The sequence below is a fragment of the Oncorhynchus tshawytscha genome, linkage group LG19 (genome assembly GCF_018296145.1).
Source record: "Oncorhynchus tshawytscha isolate Ot180627B linkage group LG19, Otsh_v2.0, whole genome shotgun sequence".
NCBI classification, from domain to species: domain Eukaryota; kingdom Metazoa; phylum Chordata; class Actinopteri; order Salmoniformes; family Salmonidae; genus Oncorhynchus; species Oncorhynchus tshawytscha.
Genome location: NC_056447.1, coordinates 37,161,874 through 37,181,690, shown reverse-complemented (window position 1 = coordinate 37,181,690; position 19,817 = coordinate 37,161,874). Strand labels below are relative to the sequence as shown.

Sequence of the window (19,817 nt, the reverse complement as noted above, 5' to 3'; positions counted from 1 at the left end):
TGTACATTATACCTTGAAGCTATTTTATCACCCCCAGAAACCTCCTTTTACTCTCTGTTCCAGACGTTCTAGACGACCAATTCTTATCCTACTCCTCCTCTGGCAATGTAGAGGTGAATCCAGGCCCTGCAGTGCCTAGCTCCACTCCTATTCCCCAGGCGCTCTCTTTTGATGACTTCTGTAACCGTAATAGCCTTGGTTTCATGCATGTTAACATTAGAAGCCTCCTTCCTAAGTTTGTTCTATTCACTGCTTTAGCACACTCTGCCAACCCGGATGTTCTAGCTGTGTCTGAATCCTGGCTTAGGAAGACCACCAAAAATTCTGAAATTCTCATCCCAAACTACAACATTTTCAGACAAGATAGAACTGCCAAAGGGGGCGGTGTTGCAATCTACTGCAAAGATAGCCTGCAGAGTTCTGTCCTACTATCCAGGTCTGTACCCAAACAATTTGAACTTCGACTTTTAAAAATCCACCTCTCTAAAAACAAGTCGCTCACCGTTGCCGCCTGCTATAGACCACGCTCTGGCCCCAGCTGTGCTCTGGACACCATAAGTGAACTGATTGCCCCCCATCTATCTTCAGAGCTCGTGCTGCTAGGCGACCTAAACTGGAACATGCTTAACACCCCAGCCATCCTACAATCTAAGCTTGATGCCCTCAATCTCACACAAATTATCAATGAATCTACCAGGTACCTCCCCAAAGCCTTAAACACAGGCACCATCATAGATATCATCCTAACCAACTTGCCCTCTAAATACACAGCTCCTGTCTTCAACCAAGATCTCAGCGATCACTGCCTCATTGCCTGCATCCGTAATGGGTCAGCGGTCAAACAACCTCCACTCATCACTGTCAAACGCTCCCTGAAACAATTCAGCGAGCAGGCCTTTCTAATCGACCTGGCCGGGGTATCCTGGAAGGATATTGATCTCATCCCATCAGTAGAGGATGCCTGGTTATTTTTTTTAAATGCCTTCCTAACCACTCAAGAAATTTAGAACCAGGAACAGATATAGCCCATGGTTCTCACCAGACCTGACTGCCCTTAACCAACACAAAAACATCCTATGGCGTTCTGCATTAGCATCGAACAGTCCCTGTGATATCCAGCTGTTCAGGGAAGCAAGAAACCATTATACACAGGCAGTTAGAAAAGCCAAGGCTAGCTTTTTCAAGCAGGAATTTGCATCCTGCAACACTAACTCAAAAAAGTTCCGGGACACTGTAAAGTCCATGGAGAATAAGAACACCTCCTCCCAGCTGCCCACTGCACTGAAGATAGGAAACACTGTCACCACTGATAAATCCACCATAATTGAGAATTTCAATAAGCATTTTTCTACGGCTGGCCATGCTTTCCACCTGGCTACTCCTACCCCAGTCAACAGCACTGCATCCCCCACTCGCCCAAGCCTTCCCCATTTCTCCTTCTCCCAAATCCAGTCAGCTGATGTTCTGAAAGAGCTGCAAAATCTGGACCCCTACAAATCAGCCGGGCTAGACAATCTGGACCCTTTCTTTCTAAAATTATCTGCCGAAATTGTTGCCACCCCTATTACTAGCCTGTTCAACCTCTCTTTCATGTCGTCTGAGATTCCCAAAGATTGGAAAGCAGCTGCGGTCATCCCCCTCTTCAATCTGGTTTCAGAGCTGGTCATGGGTGCACCTCAACCACGCTCAAGGTCCTAAACAATATCTTAACCGCCATCGATAAGAAACATTACTGTGCAGCCGTATTCATTGATCTGGCCAAGGCTTTCGACTCTGTCAATCACCACATCCTCATCGGCAGACTCGACAGCCTTGGTTTCTCAAATGATTGCCTCGCCTGGTTCACCAACTACTTCTCTGATAGAGTTCAGTGTGTCAAATTGGAGGGTCTGCTGTCCGGACCTCAGGCAGTCTCTATGGGGGTGCCACAGGGTTCAATTCTTGGACCAACTCTCTTCTCTGTATACATCAATGATGTCGCTCTTGCTGCTGGTGAGTCTCTGATCCACCTCTACGCAGACGACACCATTCTGTATAGTTCTGGCCCTTCTTTGGTCACTGTGTTAACAACCCTCCAGGCAAGCTTCAATGCCATACAACTCTCCTTCCGTGGCCTCCAATTGCTCTTAAATACAAGTAAAACTAAATGCATGATCTTCAACCGATCGCTGCCTGCACCTGCCCGCCTGTCCAACATCACTACTCTGGACGGCTCTGACTTAGAATACGGACAACTACAAATACCTAGGTGTCTGGTTAGACTGTAAACTCTCCTTCCATACCCACATCAAACATCTCCAATCCAAAATCTACAATTGGCTTCCTATTTCGCAACAAAGCATCCTTCACTCATGCTGCCAAACATACCCTTGTAAAACTGACTATCCTACCAATCCTCAACTTCGGCAATGTCATTTACAAAATAGCCTCCAATACCCTACTCAACAAATTGGATGCAGTCTATCACAGTGCAATCCGTTTTGTCACCAAAGCCCCATATACTACCCACCATTGCGACCTGTACGCTCTCGTTGGCTGGCCCTTCATATTCGTCGCCAAACCCACTGGCTCCATGTCATCTACAAGACCCTGCTAGGTAAAGTCCCCCGTTATCTCAGCTCGCTGGTCACCATAGCATCACCCACCTGTAGCACGCGCTCCAGCAGGTATATCTCTCTGGTCACCCCCAAAACCAATTCTTTCTTTGGCCGCCTCTCCTTCCAGTTCTCTGCTGCCAATGACTGGAACAAACTACAAAAATCTCTGAAACTGGAAACACTTCTCCCTCACTAGCTTTAAGCACCAACTGTCAGAGCAGCTCACAGATTACTGCACCTGTACATAGCGCACCTATAATTTAGCCCAAACAACTACCTCTTTCCCTACTGTATTTATTTTATTTATTTATTTTGCTCCTTTGCACCCCATTATTTTATTTCTACTTTGCACTTTCTTCCACTGCAAATCTACCATTCCAGTGTTTTACTTGCTATATTGTATTTACTTTGCCTTTTTTTGCCTTTACCTCCCTTATCTCACCTCATTTGCTCACATCGTATATAGACTTGTTTATACTGTATTATTGACTTTGTTTGTTTTACTCCATGTGTAACTCTGTCGTTGTATGTGTCGAACTGCTTTGCTTTATCTTGGCCAGGTCGCAATTGTAAATGAGAACTTGTTCTCAACTTGCCTACCTGGTTAAATAAAGGTGAAATAAAATTTCTAAACAATTTGATATTATTTTAAAATGGACAAGAAATGTTGCTTTTCTTTCAAAAACAAGGACATTTCTAAGTGACACCAAACTTCTGAACGGTTGTGTATGTATGTATATGTATATATATTTTTGTAATACATAAAGGGGTCTTCAAAATTCAAATAGCTAAATAACCCTTGGTATGACCCCCCGCACCAGCTTAGTCTGTACAGGGTTAAACAGCAGTGTGAGTATTGGAGTGAAAAGGTGTGCGTGACTCACAGCGTACGCCATAGATCATGAGTGGGTCCAGCTGCTTTTTGCCATGCTTGCCCTGGCCCGACAGGTTGGAGATAGCCTGCACCTCACGGTGGAATAGGTAGTCCAGCAGTGTCAGTGCCATCTTCTCTGCCGTGCGGCAGTTGGTGCTGATGTGGAGCATGTCGCCCGGCGACACCGGGCAGCGCACGCGCATCTCTGCATTGTTCTCGTCGCCAAGCCACGTACCTGCTGGGTAGTCATCTATAAAGAAAGAGGGGGCATGGGTGGGAGAATAATGGTAATGATAAAATCCCTAAAGCTGCTCCCAGCCTGTTGTATGTGTGGGTCTGTTTCTATACTAAAAAACACACACACACACACACCAGTTCATAAGTTTGAGGTCACTCTGAAATGTTCTTGTTTTTGGAAGAAAAGCACATTTTTGTCCACTAAAATAAAATCAAAGTGATCAGAAATACAGTGTGGACATTGTTAATGTTGTAAATTAATATCGTAGCTGGAAACGGCAGATTATTAATGGAATATCTGCATAGGCGTACAGAGGCACATTATCAGCAACCATCACTCCTGTGTTCCAATGGCACGTTGTCTTAACTAATCCAAGTTTAATCATTGTAAAAGCTAATTGATCATGAGAAAACCCCTTTGCAATTACGTTAGCACAGCTGAAAACTGTTGTGCTGATTTAAAGAAGAAATAAAACAGGCCTTCTTTAGACTAGTTGAGTATCTGGAGCATCAGCATTTGTGGGTTTGATTACAGGCTCAAAATGGCCAGAAACAAAGAACTTTCTTCTGAAACTCGTCGGCCTATTATTGTTCTGAGAAATGAAGGCTATTCCATGTGAGAAATTACGAAGAAACTGAGGATATCGTACAACGCTGCGTAATACTCCATTAACCGAACAGTGCAAACTGGCCCTAACCAGAATAGAAAGAGGAGTGGGAGGCCCCAGTGCACAAGAGGACAAGTACATTAGTTTGAGAAACAGACGCCTCACAAGTCCTCAACTGGCAGCTTCATTAAGTGTGTAACCAGTGATGCCTTTTCCATATACAATAGTAATTTACAACATTAACAATATCTACACTGTATTTCTGACCAATTTGATGTTCATTTTAAAAATTGACAAAAAATGTGCTTTCCTTTAAAAAAAAAGAGGACATTTCTCAGTGACCCCAAAATTTTGAACGGTAGTATATACAGTTGAAGTCGGAAGATCACATACACATATGTTGGAGTCATTAAAACTTGTTTTCAAACCACTCCACAAATTCCTTGTTAACAAACTATAGTTTTGGCAAGTTGGTTAGGACATCTACTTTGCGCATGACAAGTAATTTTTCAAACAATTGTTTACAGACAGATTATTTCACTTACAATTCAATGTATCACAATTCCAGTGTGTCAGAAGTTTACATACACTAAGTTGACTGTGCCTTTAAACAGCTTGGAAAATTCCAGAAAATTATGTCATGGCTTTCGAAGCTTCTGATAGGCTAATTGACATCATTTGAGTCAATTGGAGGTGTACCTGTGGATGTATTTCAAAGCCTTACTTCAAACTCAGTGCCTCTCTGCTTGACATCATGGGAAAATCAAAAGAAATTAGCCAAGACCTCAGAAAAACAATTGTAGACCTCCACAAGTCTGGTTCATCCTTCGGAGCAATTTCCAAATGCCTGAAGGTACCAAACAATAGTACGCAAGTATAAACACCATGGGACCACACAACCGTCATAACGCTCAGGAAGGAGACGGGCTCTGTCTCTTAGAGATGAACGCAGTTTGGTGCAAAAAGTGCAAATCAATCCCAGAACAACAGCAAAGGACCTTGTGAAGATGCTGGAGGAGACAGGTACAAAAGTATCTATATCCACAGTAAAACAAGTCCTATATTGACAACCTGAAAGGCCGCTCAGCAAAGAAGAAGCCACTGCTCCAAAAATTATGTGGATATATTGAAGCAACATCTCAAGACATCACTCAGGAAGTTAAAGCTTGGTCGCAAATGGGTCTTCCAAATGGACAATGACCCCAAGCATACTTCCAAAGTTGTGACAAAATGGCTTAAGGACAACAGGAGGCCTAAAAACCTGACTCCGTTACACCAGCTCTGTTAGGAAGAATGGGCCAAAATTCACCCAACTTACTGTGGGAAGCATGTCAAAGGCTGCCCGAAACATTTGACCCGAATTAAACAATTTAAAGGCAATGCAACCAAATACTAATTGAGTGTATGTAAACTTCTGACCCACTGGGAATGTGAATGTGGAAAGTGATGAAAGAAATAAAAGATGAAATAAATCACTCTACTATTATTCTGACATTTCACATTCTTAAAATAAAGTGTTGATCCTAACTGACCTAAGACAGGGAATTGTTACTAGGATTAAATGTCAGGAATTATGAAAAACTGAGTTTAAAAGTATTTGGCTAAGGTGTATATAAACTTCCGACTTCAACTGACTGACTGACTGTATGTATAGTGTATAGTATATATGGTACCAGTCAAATGTTTGGACACACCTACTCTTTCAAGGGTTTTTCTTTATTTTTACTAGTTTCTACATTGTAGAGTAATAGTGAAGACATCAAAACTATGAAATAACACATATGGAATCATGTAGTAACCAAAAAAGTGTTAAACAAATCCAAATATACTTGATATTTCTCAAAGTAGTCATCCTTTGCCTCAATGACAGCTTTGCACACCCATTCCCTCAACCAGCTTCACGAGGTAGTCACCTGGAATGCATTTCAATTAAAAGGTGTGCCTTCTTAAAAGTTCATTTGTGGAATTTCTTTCCTTTTTAATGTGTTTAAGCCAATCAGTTGTGTTGTGACAAGGTAGGGGTGGTATACAGAATATTGCTCTATTTGGTAAAAGACGAAGTCCATATTATGGCAAGAACAGCTCAAATAAGCTAAGAGAAACAACAGTCCATCATTACTTTAAGACATGAAGGTCAGTCAATACGGAAAATGTCAAGAACTTTAAGTTTCTTCAAGTGTAGTCACAAAAACCATCTGCCACAGGAATTGATGACCCAGAGTTACATCTGCTGCAGAGGATACGTTCATCAGAGTTACCAGCCTCAAATTGCAGCCCTAACAAATGTTTCAGAGTTCAAATAACAGACACATCTCAACATCAACTGTACAGAGGAGAGTGTGAATCAGGCCTTCATGGTTGAATTGCTGCAAATAAACCACGACTAAAGGACACCAATAAGAAGAAGAGACTTGCTTGGGCCAAGAAACACGAGCAATGGACATTAGACCGGTGGAAATATGTCATTTGGTCCAAATGTGAGATTTTTGGTTCCAACCGCTGTGTCTTTGTGAGACACAGAGTAGGTAAACTGATTATCTCTGCATGTGTGGTCCCTACCATGAAGCATGGAGGAGGAGGTGTGATGGTGCTTGGTTGGTGACACTGTCTGTGATTTATTTAGAATTCAAGTCGCATGGCTACCACAGCATTTTGCAGCGATACACCATCCCATTTGGTTTGCGTTTAGTGGGACTATCATTTGTTTTTTAAAGGGACAATGATCCAACACACCTCCAGGCTGTGTAAGGGTTATTTTACCAAGAAGGAGAGTGATGAGTGCTGTATCAGATGACCTGTCCACCACAATCACCCGAGCGCAACCCAATTGAGATGGTTTGGGATGAGATGGACCACAGAGTGGAGGAAAAGCAGCCAACAAGTGCTCAGCAACTCCTTCCAGACTGTTGGAAAAGCATTCCAGGTGAAGCTGGTTGAGAGAATGCCAAGTGTGTGCAAAGCTGTCATCAAGGCAAAGGGTGGTACTTTGAAGAATCAAAAATATATTTAGATTTGTTCAACACTTTTTTGGTTACGACATGATTTCATGTGTTATCTCATAGTTTTGATGTCTTCACTATTATTCTACAATGTAGAAAATAGTCCAAATAAAGAAAAACCCTAGAATGAATAGGTGTCCAAACTTTTGACTGGTACTGGTACTGTCTGTCTGTCTGTCTGTATCAGGGAGAGCAGCTGTAATATATCAAACGCCTCTTCATGTGTGAGGGTTTTTGGGCTCAATGTTTTATGAATATGTATTTTTGTAGTCTTCCTATATACACAGATCCCACACCGCATGCACTGAAACTTCAGATAGGCCTACACCTTCCTAATCTCTGATTTGCTGATACCACAGCACAGCCTTCTGGTGAGCATCAAGACTACACCGGCATACAGTTCTGGAGGTAATTATGAGCGTTGTTGTGACATTCTCAAACATTAGCATGACACCTCCATGGAGCATTACAGAGTTCAACAAGGAACCTATCAGTGAAACAACCGCCTGCCTATTTTAAATCTATATAAAGAGTAGTAACCTGAGAGCTCACTTTGTCTATGGAGAGGTGTGGAGAGGCAGACAGCTGACAGTGACATTGAGAGTAAAATGCAGGGAAGTCGAAGGATCGCCCAGGCATGCATGTTTCCTTTTTAAGAAAAACATGGTGCCCTTCGGCTAATTCTGACTAAAACACATTGTCATGGAAACTCGCATCTGCAAATGAATGAATGTCTTTGATGCTAACGAAAGAACTCCAAGAAACCACTCAAAACAGCCCAAACAACAATAACAACAGCATGCGCTGCAGTCAGAAACCTTCCCTCTCCTCAGGCTTCTCCATGACCACCAGGAAAGCCACTGAGTCCCGACAGAGTGAGACATCATCCTCGAGGACTTCAAAACAGTCCGAGTGAGACAATAGCTACCAAAGATGCCTCACCACAGATGTCTATGCTGGTAATGATAAAGAGTGAAACATCCCAACACATCAACACAGCACCATTATACACCAAGACAGGTGGTAGTCGTGGATGCAAAGAGTCAATATTTGCAGTGTTGACCCTTTTTCAAGACCTCTGCAAGCCACCCTGGCATGCTGTCAATTAACTTCTGGGCCACATGCTGACTGATGGCAGCCCATTCTTAAATAATCTATACTTGGAGTTTGTCAGAATTTGTGGGGTTTTGTTTGTCTACCCGCCTCTTGAGGATTGACAACAAGTTCTCAATGGGATTGAGGTCTGGGGAGTTTCCTGGCCATGGACCCAAAATATCGATGTTTTGTTCCCCGAGCCACTTAGTTGGCAAGGTGCTCCATCATGCTTTAAAAGGCATTGTTCGTCACTAAACTGTTCCTGGATGCTTCGGAAAAATTGTGATTGAGCCCACTCCCTTGGCTGAGAACCAACCCCACACATGAATGGTCTCAGGATGCTTTACCTTTGGCATGACACAGGACTGATGGTAGCGCTCACCTTGTCTTCTCCAGACAAGCTTTTTTTCCGGATGCCCCAAACAATCGGAAAGGGGATTCATCAGAGAAAATGACTTTACCCCAGTCCTCAGCAGTCCAATCCCTGTACCTTTTGCAGAATATCAGTCTGTCCCTGGTGTTTTGCCTGGAGAGAAGTGGCTTCTTTGCTGCCCTTCTTGACACCAGGCCATACTCCAAAAGTCTTCTCCTCACTGTGCGTGCAGATGCACTCACACCTGCCTGCTGCCATTCCTGAGCAAGCTCTGTACTGGTGGTGCCCCGATCCCGCAGCTGAATCAACTTTAGGAGACGGTCCTGGCGCTTGCTGGACTTTCTTGGGCACCCTGAAGCCTTCTTCACAACAATTTAACCACTCTCCTCAAAGTTCTTGATGAATGGTTGATTTAGGTGCAATCTTATTGGCAGCAATATCCTTGCCTGTGAAGCCCTTTTTGTGCAAAGCAATGATGACAGCACGCGTTTCCTTGCAGGTAACCATGTTTGACCGAGGAAGAACAACGATTCCAAGCACCACCCTCCTTTTGAAGCTTCCAGTCTGTTATTCGAACTCAATCAGCATGACAGAGTGATCTCCAGACTTGTCCTCGTCAACACTCACACCTGTGTTAACGAGAGAATCACTGACATGATGTCAGCTGGTCTTTTGTGGCAGGGCTGAAATGCAGTGGAAATTTTGGGGGATTCAGTTCATTTGCATGGCAAAGAGGGACTTTGAAATTAATTGCAATTCATCTGATCACTCTTCATAACATTCTGGAGTATATGCAAATTGCCATCATACAAACTGAGGCAGCAGAATTTGTGAAAATTAATATTTGTGTCATTCTCAAAACTTTTGGCCACGACTGTACTATTTGGGCGTTAAGCAAGAAGTAGGATTCACATTGATGAACAGTTCAGCAAGTGACTTGTTTCTTTACACTTTTTAAGCCATGTTTGGGACATGCATGTGTTTCTCAAAGCAAATCCATTTTTATTGGTCACATACACATGGTTAGCAGATGTTAATGCGAGTGTAGCGAAATGCTTGTGCTTCTAGTTCCGACCATACACTAATATCGAACACATAATCTAACAATTTCACAACAACTACCTTATACACACAAGTGTAAAGGAATGAATAAGAATATGTACATAGAAATATATGGATGTGTTTGTGTGTGTGTTTCTTGGTTTCTGTGTATGTGTGCACGTATTCTGACAGGGCCGTACCCTCTGAGTTGAGGGTGATGAGGGTGACGTTCTGGGTGCTCTGGGCGTTGTTGGTCTGGCCGCTGTTGGACACAGAGTCACTGGCCTCTGAACCGCTCTCCTGGTCCTCCTGGCTGTCCTCCGGCGCCGGCACCTTCACGAGGAACGTGTTCTGCCTCCGCCCGCCCACCGTGCTGACGGATCACACACAGACTGAGTTACAGCCCCGTATCAACACAGGGACGTGAGCCAAGCTCATATGTGTTCCATTGTGTTCTGTGTGAGCCACTAAACTCTGCAGGGTTCAGAGTACCATTGTTTTATGAGTGTTCTGTGTTGAACAAACTTTAGTGGGGATCAGTTTCATGCACAACAGTGTTTGTTCTATACTCAATTCTACATTCTGCATGATGACAGAAGAAAACAGGTATCAGTCACTCACTTGCTGAGGAGGTTCTCCAGGGAATCTGCCCCTCGAGTTACTGGCTCCTCCTGGCCCTTCGGTCGATCTTGGCTCACTATCACATTGGTCTGTGGAACAACACTGCAGGGGCAGACAGGGAATTCTTCAGTATCTAATATCTCAACAGGCTCCAGTGTCAAATTGTGTTAATGGGAATAGGTGCTACTCTAGCTATTCTACTCTAGCACTCACTTGTAAGAGAATGAGTACTACGCCACAACTCCCTAACCCTCAAAGCACCAATCAACCAGTGTCATCATCCCCCAGTCTAAGTCCCAGCATTTTATCCCACCACGATCCTCAGTCCTAACCAGGGTCGTGTTCATTAGGCACCAAGCGGAATAAAACGACAGGGAAAGACTACCCGAACTTGTCCAATAACTTGTCTGCAAAATGTGTGCTACCGTGTGCCCTAATGAGTATGGGCCCAGGTGCAAACCTCAACTCACCAACGCACTTTATTCCAGGTCTGGGTGGCACCCAGAGGGGAGCCGGCCACCATGGGGACCTGGATGGGCGCCTGGTTCTTGTTGACCACAGCATCCAGCTTCCTCTCCAGGGCCCGGCACGTCGCCTCCACCATCTGCAGCTTAGCCTCCATGTTGTCCAGACGCTGGCAGATCGTCTGGCTAATGGAGTACAACAAGGTCTGGAGAGAGGGAGGGAGAGAGGAAGAGGGAAAGACAGTTCATTGTGTGTGTTTGTAAGAAAAGGTGGGTGCTACATGTTACACATTGGTGCTTGATGAAGTGAGCTCCCCTTTTACAATGCAGAGCTTAGAGACCTTGTAAAAATCACTAAAGTAGGCCTTTATAAAACGCAATTTATGCTTTATTTTCAGAGGACGAACAAGCTGACATGCTCACATGACTGATTCAGCTTGTAAGTACATACTGAATCCAATCACTCACAGCAAGGTGAGTATACCCACGACCACGATGTAGTGCAGGAGTAACTACCTTTAGAGATGCGTCTTGGGAGCTGTTGTCCACCCTTGGCCTTTTCCTGTCAGGCTTCTCATCACAATCTTCATGATTGTCCAAAACATCTAAAACAAATCCCAAATGCAGTCAAGCACAGTAAAACATACACACGATCATGAAAAAAACTACCAGATGCACTGTTGACGCTTATAAGTAGCTCTTCCAAATCAAGCGATTTAACCAAATTTACACAAATGGTTCATAGCTACCATGAAGATAAAACAACTTAAGCCAGAAGTAAAGCTGAACCATTAGCTAGTCAGTAGTCCTTTACAATACAGGCAAATGATTATAAAGAGACAACTTCAGAGGGATGAGCATTACATTTATCTTGAGCCAGCAATTTCCCCCTAATTGTTTTCCTGATCAGGTCACTTGGCCCTGGTTATGGTGATCAGACAGAGCTTTGTGGTCTTTAATAAAGATCTTACCAGTCTGGTCGCCTTGGCCCAAGTCCTCCACTGCTATCTGTACCATCTCTGCCAAATCTTGGTCCGACATCACTCAGACCTGTAAATCCAGAGAGCCACAAAACAACATCATTATTGCAAATAAAAGAGAATTGACATTCTCAGGCTGTTCAACCTCAACATCAGTGAACTTATCACTGACAGTAATAAGCAAACAAAACAAAGGGGCTTGTTTTAAAAGAAAACAAACCACAGGTTGTGCCTTTTGTTTACCTGGACCTCTTGATTCAAGAATGAGTTATTTAACAAGTTTGGCAGACACCACCACTCACTGCATTGACCCCATCTTGCACTGACTCTAAATCACATTCACACAAACGCATAACACACACACATGCTCATAGATGCCGCAGACATACACACAGTAAACATATAGTGTCTCTACCCTGTTCTTCATTTTACTCTTATAATCATCTATCCTGATGCCTAGTCACTTTACGCTTGCTTATATGTACAGTTGAAGTCGGAAGTTTACATACACTTAGGTTGGAGTCATTAAAACTCCTTTTTCAACCACTCCACAAATTTCTTGTTAAAAAACTATAGTTTTGGCAAATCGGTTAGGACATCTACTTTGTGCATGACACAAGTCATTTTTCCAACAATTGTTTACAGATTATTTCACTTATAATTCACTGTATCACAATTCCAGTGGGTCAGAAGTTCACATACACTAAGTTGTCTGTGCCTTTAAAGAACTTGGAAAATTCCAGAGAATTATGTCATGGCTTTAGAAGCTTCTGATAGGCTAATTGACACCATTTGAGTCAATTGGAGGTGTACCTGTGGATGTATTTCAAGGCCTACATTAAAACTCAGTGCCTCTTTGCTTGACATCATGGGAAAATCAAAAGAAATCAGCCAAGATCTCAGAAGAAAAAAAAATTGAGCTCCACAAGTCTGGTTCAACCGTGGGAGCAATTTCCAAATGCCTGAACGTACCACGATCATCTGTACAAACAATAGTACGGAAGTATAAACACCATGGGACCACGCAGCCGTCATACTGCTCAGGAAGGAGACGCGTTCTGTCTCCGAGAGATGTGGTGCGAAAAGTGCAAGGAAGAAGCCACTGCTCCAAAACCGCCATAAAAAAGCCAGACTACGGTTTGCAACTGCACATGGGGACAAATATTGTACTTTTTGGAAAAATGTCCTCTGGTCTGAAGAAAAAAACAATGCTTCAGGAGGGACTGGTGCACCTCACAAAATTGATGGCATCATGAGGTAGGAAAATTATGTGGATATTGAAGCAACATCTCAAGACATCAGTTAAAGTTAAAGCTTGGTCACCAATGGGTCTTCCAAATGGACAATGACCCCAAGCATACTTCCAAAGTTGTGACAAAATAGCTTAAGGACAACAAAGTCAAGGTATTGGAATGGCCATCACAAAGCCCTGACCTCAATCCTATAGAAAATTTGTGGGCAGAACTGAAAAAGCGTGTGCGAGCAAGGAGCCTACAAACCTGACTCCGTTACACCAGCTCTGTCAGGAGGAATGGGCCAAAATTAACCCAACTTACCGTGGGAAGCATGTGGAAGAATACCCGAAATGTTTGACCCAAATTAAACAATTTAAAGGCATTGCTACCAAATACTGATTGAGTGTATGTAAACTTCTGACCCACTGGGAATGTGATGAAAGAAATGAAATAAAAGCTGAAATACAGTGCCTTGCGAAAGTATTCGGCCCCCTTGAACTTTGCGACCTTTTGCCACATTTCAGGCTTCAAACATAAAGATATAAAACTGTATTTTTTTGTGAAGAATCAACAACAAGTGGGACACAATCATGAAGTGGAACGACATTTATTGGATATTTCAAACTTTTTTAACAAATCAAAAACTGAAAAATTGGGCGTGCAAAATTATTCAGCCCCTTTACTTTCAGTGCAGCAAACTCTCTCCAGAAGTTCAGTGAGGATCTCTGAATGATCCAATGTTGACCTAAATGACTAATGGTGATAAATACAATCCACCTGTGTGTAATCAAGTCTCCGTATAAATGCACCTGCACTGTGATAGTCTCAGAGGTCCGTTAAAAGCGCAGAGTGCATCATGAAGAACAAGGAACACACCAGGCAGGTCCGAGATACTGTTGTGAAGAAGTTTAAAGCCGGATTTGGATACAAAAAGATTTCCCAAGCTTTAAACATCCCAAGGAGCACTGTGCAAGCGATAATATTGAAATGGAAGGAGTATCAGACCACTGCAAATCTACCAAGACCTGGCCGTCCCTCTAAACTTTCAGCTCATACAAGGAGAAGACTGATCAGAGATGCAGCCAAGAGGCCCATGATCACTCTGGATGAACTGCAGAGATCTACAGCTGAGGTGGGAGACTCTGTCCATAGAACAACAATCAGTCGTATATTGCACAAATCTGGCCTTTATGGAAGAGTGGCAAGAAGAAAGCCATTTCTTAAAGATATCCATAAAAAGTGTCGTTTAAAGTTTGCCACAAGCCACCTGGGAGACACACCAAACATGTGGAAGAAGGTGCTCTGGTCAGATGAAACCAAAATTGAACTTTTTGGCAACAATGCAAAACGTTATGTTTGGCGTAAAAGCAACACAGCTCATCACCCTGAACACACCATCCCCACTGTCAAACATGGTGATGGCAGCATCATGGTTTGGGCCTGCTTTTCTTCAGCAGGGACAGGGAAGATGGTTAAAATTGATGGGAAGATGGATGGAGCCAAATACAGGACCATTCTGGAAGAAAACCTGATGGAGTCTGCAAAAGACCTGAGACTGGGATGGAGATTTGTATTCCAACAAGACAATGATGCAAAATCTACAATGGAATGGTTAAAAAATAAACATATCCAGGTGTTAGAATGGCCAAGTCAAAGTCCAGACCTGAATCCAATCGAGAATCTGTGGAAAGAACTGAAAACTGCTGTTCACAAATGCTCTCCATCCAACCTCACTGAGCTCGAGCTGTTTTGCAAGGAGGAATGGGAAAAAAATATCAGTCTCCCGATGTGCAAAACTGATAGAGACATACCCCAAGCGACTTACAGCTGTAATCGCAGCAAAAGGTGGCGCTACAAAGTATTAACTTAAAGGGGCTGAATAATTTTGCACGCCCAATTTTTCCGTTTTTGATTTGTTAAAAAAGTTTGAAATATCCAATAAATGTCGTTCCACTTCATGATTGTGTCCCACTTGTTGTTGATTCTTCACAAAAAAATACAGTTTTATATCTTTATGTTTGAAGCCTGAAATGTGGCAAAAGGTCGCAAAGTTCAAGGGGGCCGAATACTTTCGCAAGGCACTGTAAATCCTCTACTATTATTCTGACATTTCACATTCTTAAAATAAAGTGGTGATCCTAACTGACCTAAGACAGGGAATTTTTACTAGGATTAAATGTCAGGAATTGTGAAAAACTGGGTTTAAATGTATTTGGCTAAGGTGTATATAAACTTCTGACTTCAACTGTACATATCTACCTCAAGTACCCCTGCGTATTGATATGTTTCTGGTACACCCTCCATATGGCTTCATTCTTGTGCATTTTATGCTTTGTGGTATAATTTTTTAACTCTGCTCTGTTGGTAAGGGCTTGTAATTAAGAATTTCTCTGAAGTGTACACGTGACAATTACAATTTGATTGGGATCTGGTATGCATTTGTTTCAATAGTGGTTGGGTCATGTTACTTGGCTGATCGCACCCTAGCGGACAGGGTGCAGGCTGACACCGATTGCCAGTTGAATGGTGCTTCCTCCGACACATTGGTGTGGCTGGCTTCCGGGTTAAGCAGGCGGGTGTTAAGGAACGCCGTTAGGCAGGTCATGTTTTTGCCTCTCCTGAGCTCATTGGGTAGTTGCAGCGTTGAGAAAATATCAAAGGTTCGGACACACCTATTCATTCAAAGGTTCTTTATTTGGACTTTTCTACATTGTAGAATAATACTGAAGACATCAACACATAACACACATGGAATCATGTAGAAACCACAAAGTGTTAAACAAATCAAAATATATTTGAGATTCTTTGCACACTTGGCATTCTCTCAACCAGCTTCATGAGGAATGCTTTTCCAACAGTCTTAAAGGAATTCACACATATGCTCAGCACTTGTTGGCTGCTTTTCCTTCACTCTGCGGTCTAACTCATCCCTAACCATCTCAATTGGGTAGAGGTCAAGTGAATGTAGATTTTTTTTTTCACCTTTATTTAACCAGGTAGGCTAGTTGAGAACAAGTTCTCATTTACAACTGCGACCTGGCCAAGATAAAGCATAGCAGTGTGAACCGACAACACAAAGATACACATGGAGTAAACAATAAACAAGTCAATAAAGAAAAGAGTCTATATACAGTGTGTGCAAAAGGCATGAGGTAGGCGAATAATTACAATTTTGCAGATTAACACTGGAGTGATAAATGATCAGATGGTCATGTGCAGGTAGAGATACTGGTGTGCAAAATAGCAGAAAAGTAAATAAATAAAAACAGTATGGGGATAGGTAGGTAAATTGGATAGATAGGATAGGTAGGTAAATAGGTAGGTAAATTGGGTGGGCTATTTAACGATGGACTATGTACAGCTGCAGCGATCGGTTAGCTGCTCAGAGAGCAGATGTTTAAAGTTGGTGAGGGAGATAAGTCTCCAACTTCAACGATTTTTGCAATTCGTTCCAGTCACAGGCAGCAGAGAACTGGAAGGAAAGGCGACCAAATGAGGTGTTGGCTTTAGGGATGATCAGTGAGATACACCTGCTGGAGCGCGTGCTACGTTTGGGTGTTGCCATCGTGACCAGTGAACTGAGATAAGGCGGAGCTTTACCTAGCATGGACTTGTAGATGACCTGGAGTCAGTGGGTCTGGCGACGAATATGTAGCGAGGGCCAGCCGACTAGAGCATACAGGTTGCAGTGGTGGGTGGTATAGGGTGCTTTAGTAACAAAGCGGATGGCACTGTGATAAACTGCATCCAGTTTGCTGAGTAGAGTATTGGAAGCTATTTTGTAGGTGACATCGCCTAAGTCGAGGATCGGTAGGTTTCAGAAATAGAGGGTCCAGATTGTCAAGCCCAGCTGATTTGTACGGGTCCAGGTTTTGCAGCTCTTTCAGAACATCTGCTATCTGGATTTGGGTAAAGGAGAAGCTGGGGAGTCTTGTGCAAGTAGCTGCGGCGGGGGGGTGGGGGTGTTGGCCGAGGCTGGAGCAGCCAGGAGAAAGGCATGGCCAGCCGATGAGAAATGTTTGAAGTTTTCGATCATCATGGATTTATCGGTGGTGACCGTGTTACCTAGCCCAGCTGGGAGGAGGTGCTCTTGTTCTCCATGGACTTTACAGTGTCCCGGAATTTTTTGGAGTTAGAGCTACAGGATGCAAATTTCTGCTTGAAAAAGCTGGCCTTTGCTTTCCTGACTGACTGCGTGCATTGGTTCCTGACTTCCCTGAACAGTTGCATATCGCTGGGACTATTCGATGCTATTGCAGTCCGCCACAGAATGGTCGAGGGCAGTCAGGTCTGGATTGAACCAGGGGCTATATCTGTTCTTAGTTCTGCATTTTTTGAACGGAGCATGCTTATCTAAGATGGTGAGGAAGTTACTTTTAAAGCATGATCAGGCATCCTCAACTGACGGGATGAGGTCCATATCCTTCCAGGATACCCGGGCCAGGTCGATTAGAAAGGCCTGCTCGCAGAAGTGTTTTACGGAGCTGTTTTATGATGCCAGGTCATCTGATGCAGCACTCCATCAGTCTCCCTCTTGGTCAAAACCACTTACACAGCCTGGTGGTGTGTTTTGGGTCATTGTCCTGCTGTAAAACTAATGATAGTCCCACTAAGCGCAAGCCAGATGGGATGGAGTATTGCTGCATAATACTGTGGTAGCCATGCTGGTTAAGTGTGCCTTGAATTCTAAATAAATCACTGACAGTGTCACTAGCAAATGCATTCCAGGTGACTACCTCATGAAGCTGGTTGAGAGAATGCCAAGAGTATGCAACGCTGTCAAGGCTACGGGTGGCTATTTGTTTAACACTTTCTTGGTTACAACATGACTCCATACGTGTTATTTCATAGTTTACAATGTAGAAAATAGTTTAAAAAATGGAATGAGTGGGTGTGTCCAAACTTTTGACTGGTACTGTATACATGGTGATAGATCCACCTTGACCTCTGACATGCTAGGAGAAATGTTTGCCATATTGCTTACACCTATTCAACCCTCTCAAATCTCCAGAAGTGTCCAGAGGGTAGGGGGTGTTTCTGGATAGGGCCCTGGAATCGAAGACAATTGAGAAAGAACCTTTTCTTTTCTCCGCTCTGTTCACTGTGTGCTGGGTGAAGTTTTACCTGAGTGGGTTTGAGTCATTGGACAAATAACTGTATTTATTATTTATAAGCTACTCAATCGTGTTGAGAAAGATTCCTAATGTGGGTGCATCTGGAAAGGAAGTTACTTTATACTACTGAGAATGATGTACCCTATGGTTCCTTGAAATAAACATATTTGAAAAGTTCAGTTTGCACATTAATTGCTCTTCTTTCACAGTTCCACAGATGTTTAACTAGTTGAATATACTGGAGAACGGTTCAGTGAGTGCATGTGTCATGGTCTAACTTTGTCTGCTAATAGTGGGATATTGTGTAGTGCCTAGTGGCACAAAAAGTCAACCACAACCTCAATTAAAATAGGTTTGTGGATTTTGGTGAATGGGTATAAAAATAAATTACTGTTTTCATTAACAATTTAAACTGAGTAATGGTCATTATCATGTTGACAATATCAACATAACTATAAATGACAGGCACTCAAATTATTTCTGAACTTGATCAAACGGACCAGAGTCTCCAGACAACGAGTTGTTCATGTACATTAGCTAGATCATGGTTGAAGACAATGTTAGCTAGAAAGCTAACTTTTAAGACAAAGTTGCAGATACAAGTATTATAGGTCTTCTTGATATTATTAGCCATCTAAAACGGGACTCCTTAAAAACACGCCACTTCGACAGATCTACGACCGGTTGTTACTTTTTCGTTACGGGTTATAATTTACAGTTGGTTTGGAGAACATATGCAGCAGGTTAGGATAATTAGGTTCGATTATGGTTAGTTAAGGGGTTCGCGAAAATGCTCTCCTAACCTGTAACGGAAAGTCACTTCCGGTCGTAGCAGTATCGAAGTGGCGTGTTTTAAGAGTCCCGCCTTGTCCTAAATCATGATTGTCTACCATAGCATGTAACGTTAGCTAGCTTGTGACCTGTACATTCACTCGCTGACAAGTCTCATTTATATTCTAGATAGGCCTAGATTAGTCAATACGTTGTGATGTACTGTAGTTGCTATTGGTTCTTTGATAAGTTGTTCGATAAAAATGTGAATTGGAAACCATTCTGAGTCAGCAGGCGTGCGCTACGTTGCTAGTTAGCTGGGCTAGTATCTGTGCAGGGTAAATAGGGAAACACATCGCTGACATATCTTCCAGAACAGGCTACAAATTCAGTCACAGATAGCAGTGTAGTTAAATGTGATGTATCCGGGCAAAACCATTGCCATTCCATCAGGTTAACTAGCTTGCGCACATTAGCGAGTTGTAGGCGGAATAGCTGCAGCGTGCTACTAGCCAGAAGACACAATCGCGCAATGGTAGCTAGCTAGGCCTCAATGTCCGTCCGTGGCAGCGGAATAGATGTATGTTGCAGTTGGTACCATATTAATAGTCCTGTGAAATAACATTTTGAATGCGGGTTGAAAGCACCCAGTATCTTCACTTCTGGCTCACGAGATATGTACGGTGTTAGATTGGGTTATATTACCGTGTGAATGATGAATTCTCGTGTTGTTTGTAGGGATTCCGATAACGGCGTCCTTCCTCGCGAGAGAAAAAGGCTGAACGTCGGCTCGCTTCCTCGACTTCTT

At 43.0% G+C, this 19,817-nt stretch overlaps 1 protein-coding gene across 2 annotated transcripts in view; it reads right to left on the bottom strand.

Moving 5' to 3' along the window:
* Positions 1-19,817, bottom strand: part of banp (BTG3 associated nuclear protein) — a 71,904-nt gene extending 52,087 nt beyond the window's left edge. The window contains exons 1-7 of one of the 2 annotated variants that reach the window (XM_024379763.2): positions 19,715-19,817; positions 11,881-11,959; positions 11,426-11,514; positions 10,916-11,115; positions 10,446-10,547; positions 10,025-10,197; positions 3,482-3,721 (exon numbers count right to left, since the gene is read on the bottom strand). In XM_024379763.2, coding sequence (XP_024235531.1) covers positions 3,482-3,721; positions 10,025-10,197; positions 10,446-10,547; positions 10,916-11,115; positions 11,426-11,514; positions 11,881-11,950 — 874 coding nt within the window. In that variant the 5' untranslated portion in view covers positions 11,951-11,959; positions 19,715-19,817. Of the gene's footprint in view, positions 1-3,481; positions 3,722-10,024; positions 10,198-10,445; positions 10,548-10,915; positions 11,116-11,425; positions 11,515-11,880; positions 11,960-18,108; positions 18,628-19,714 lie in introns of those variants that run through there. The other variant, XM_024379764.2, reaches the window with a different exon arrangement.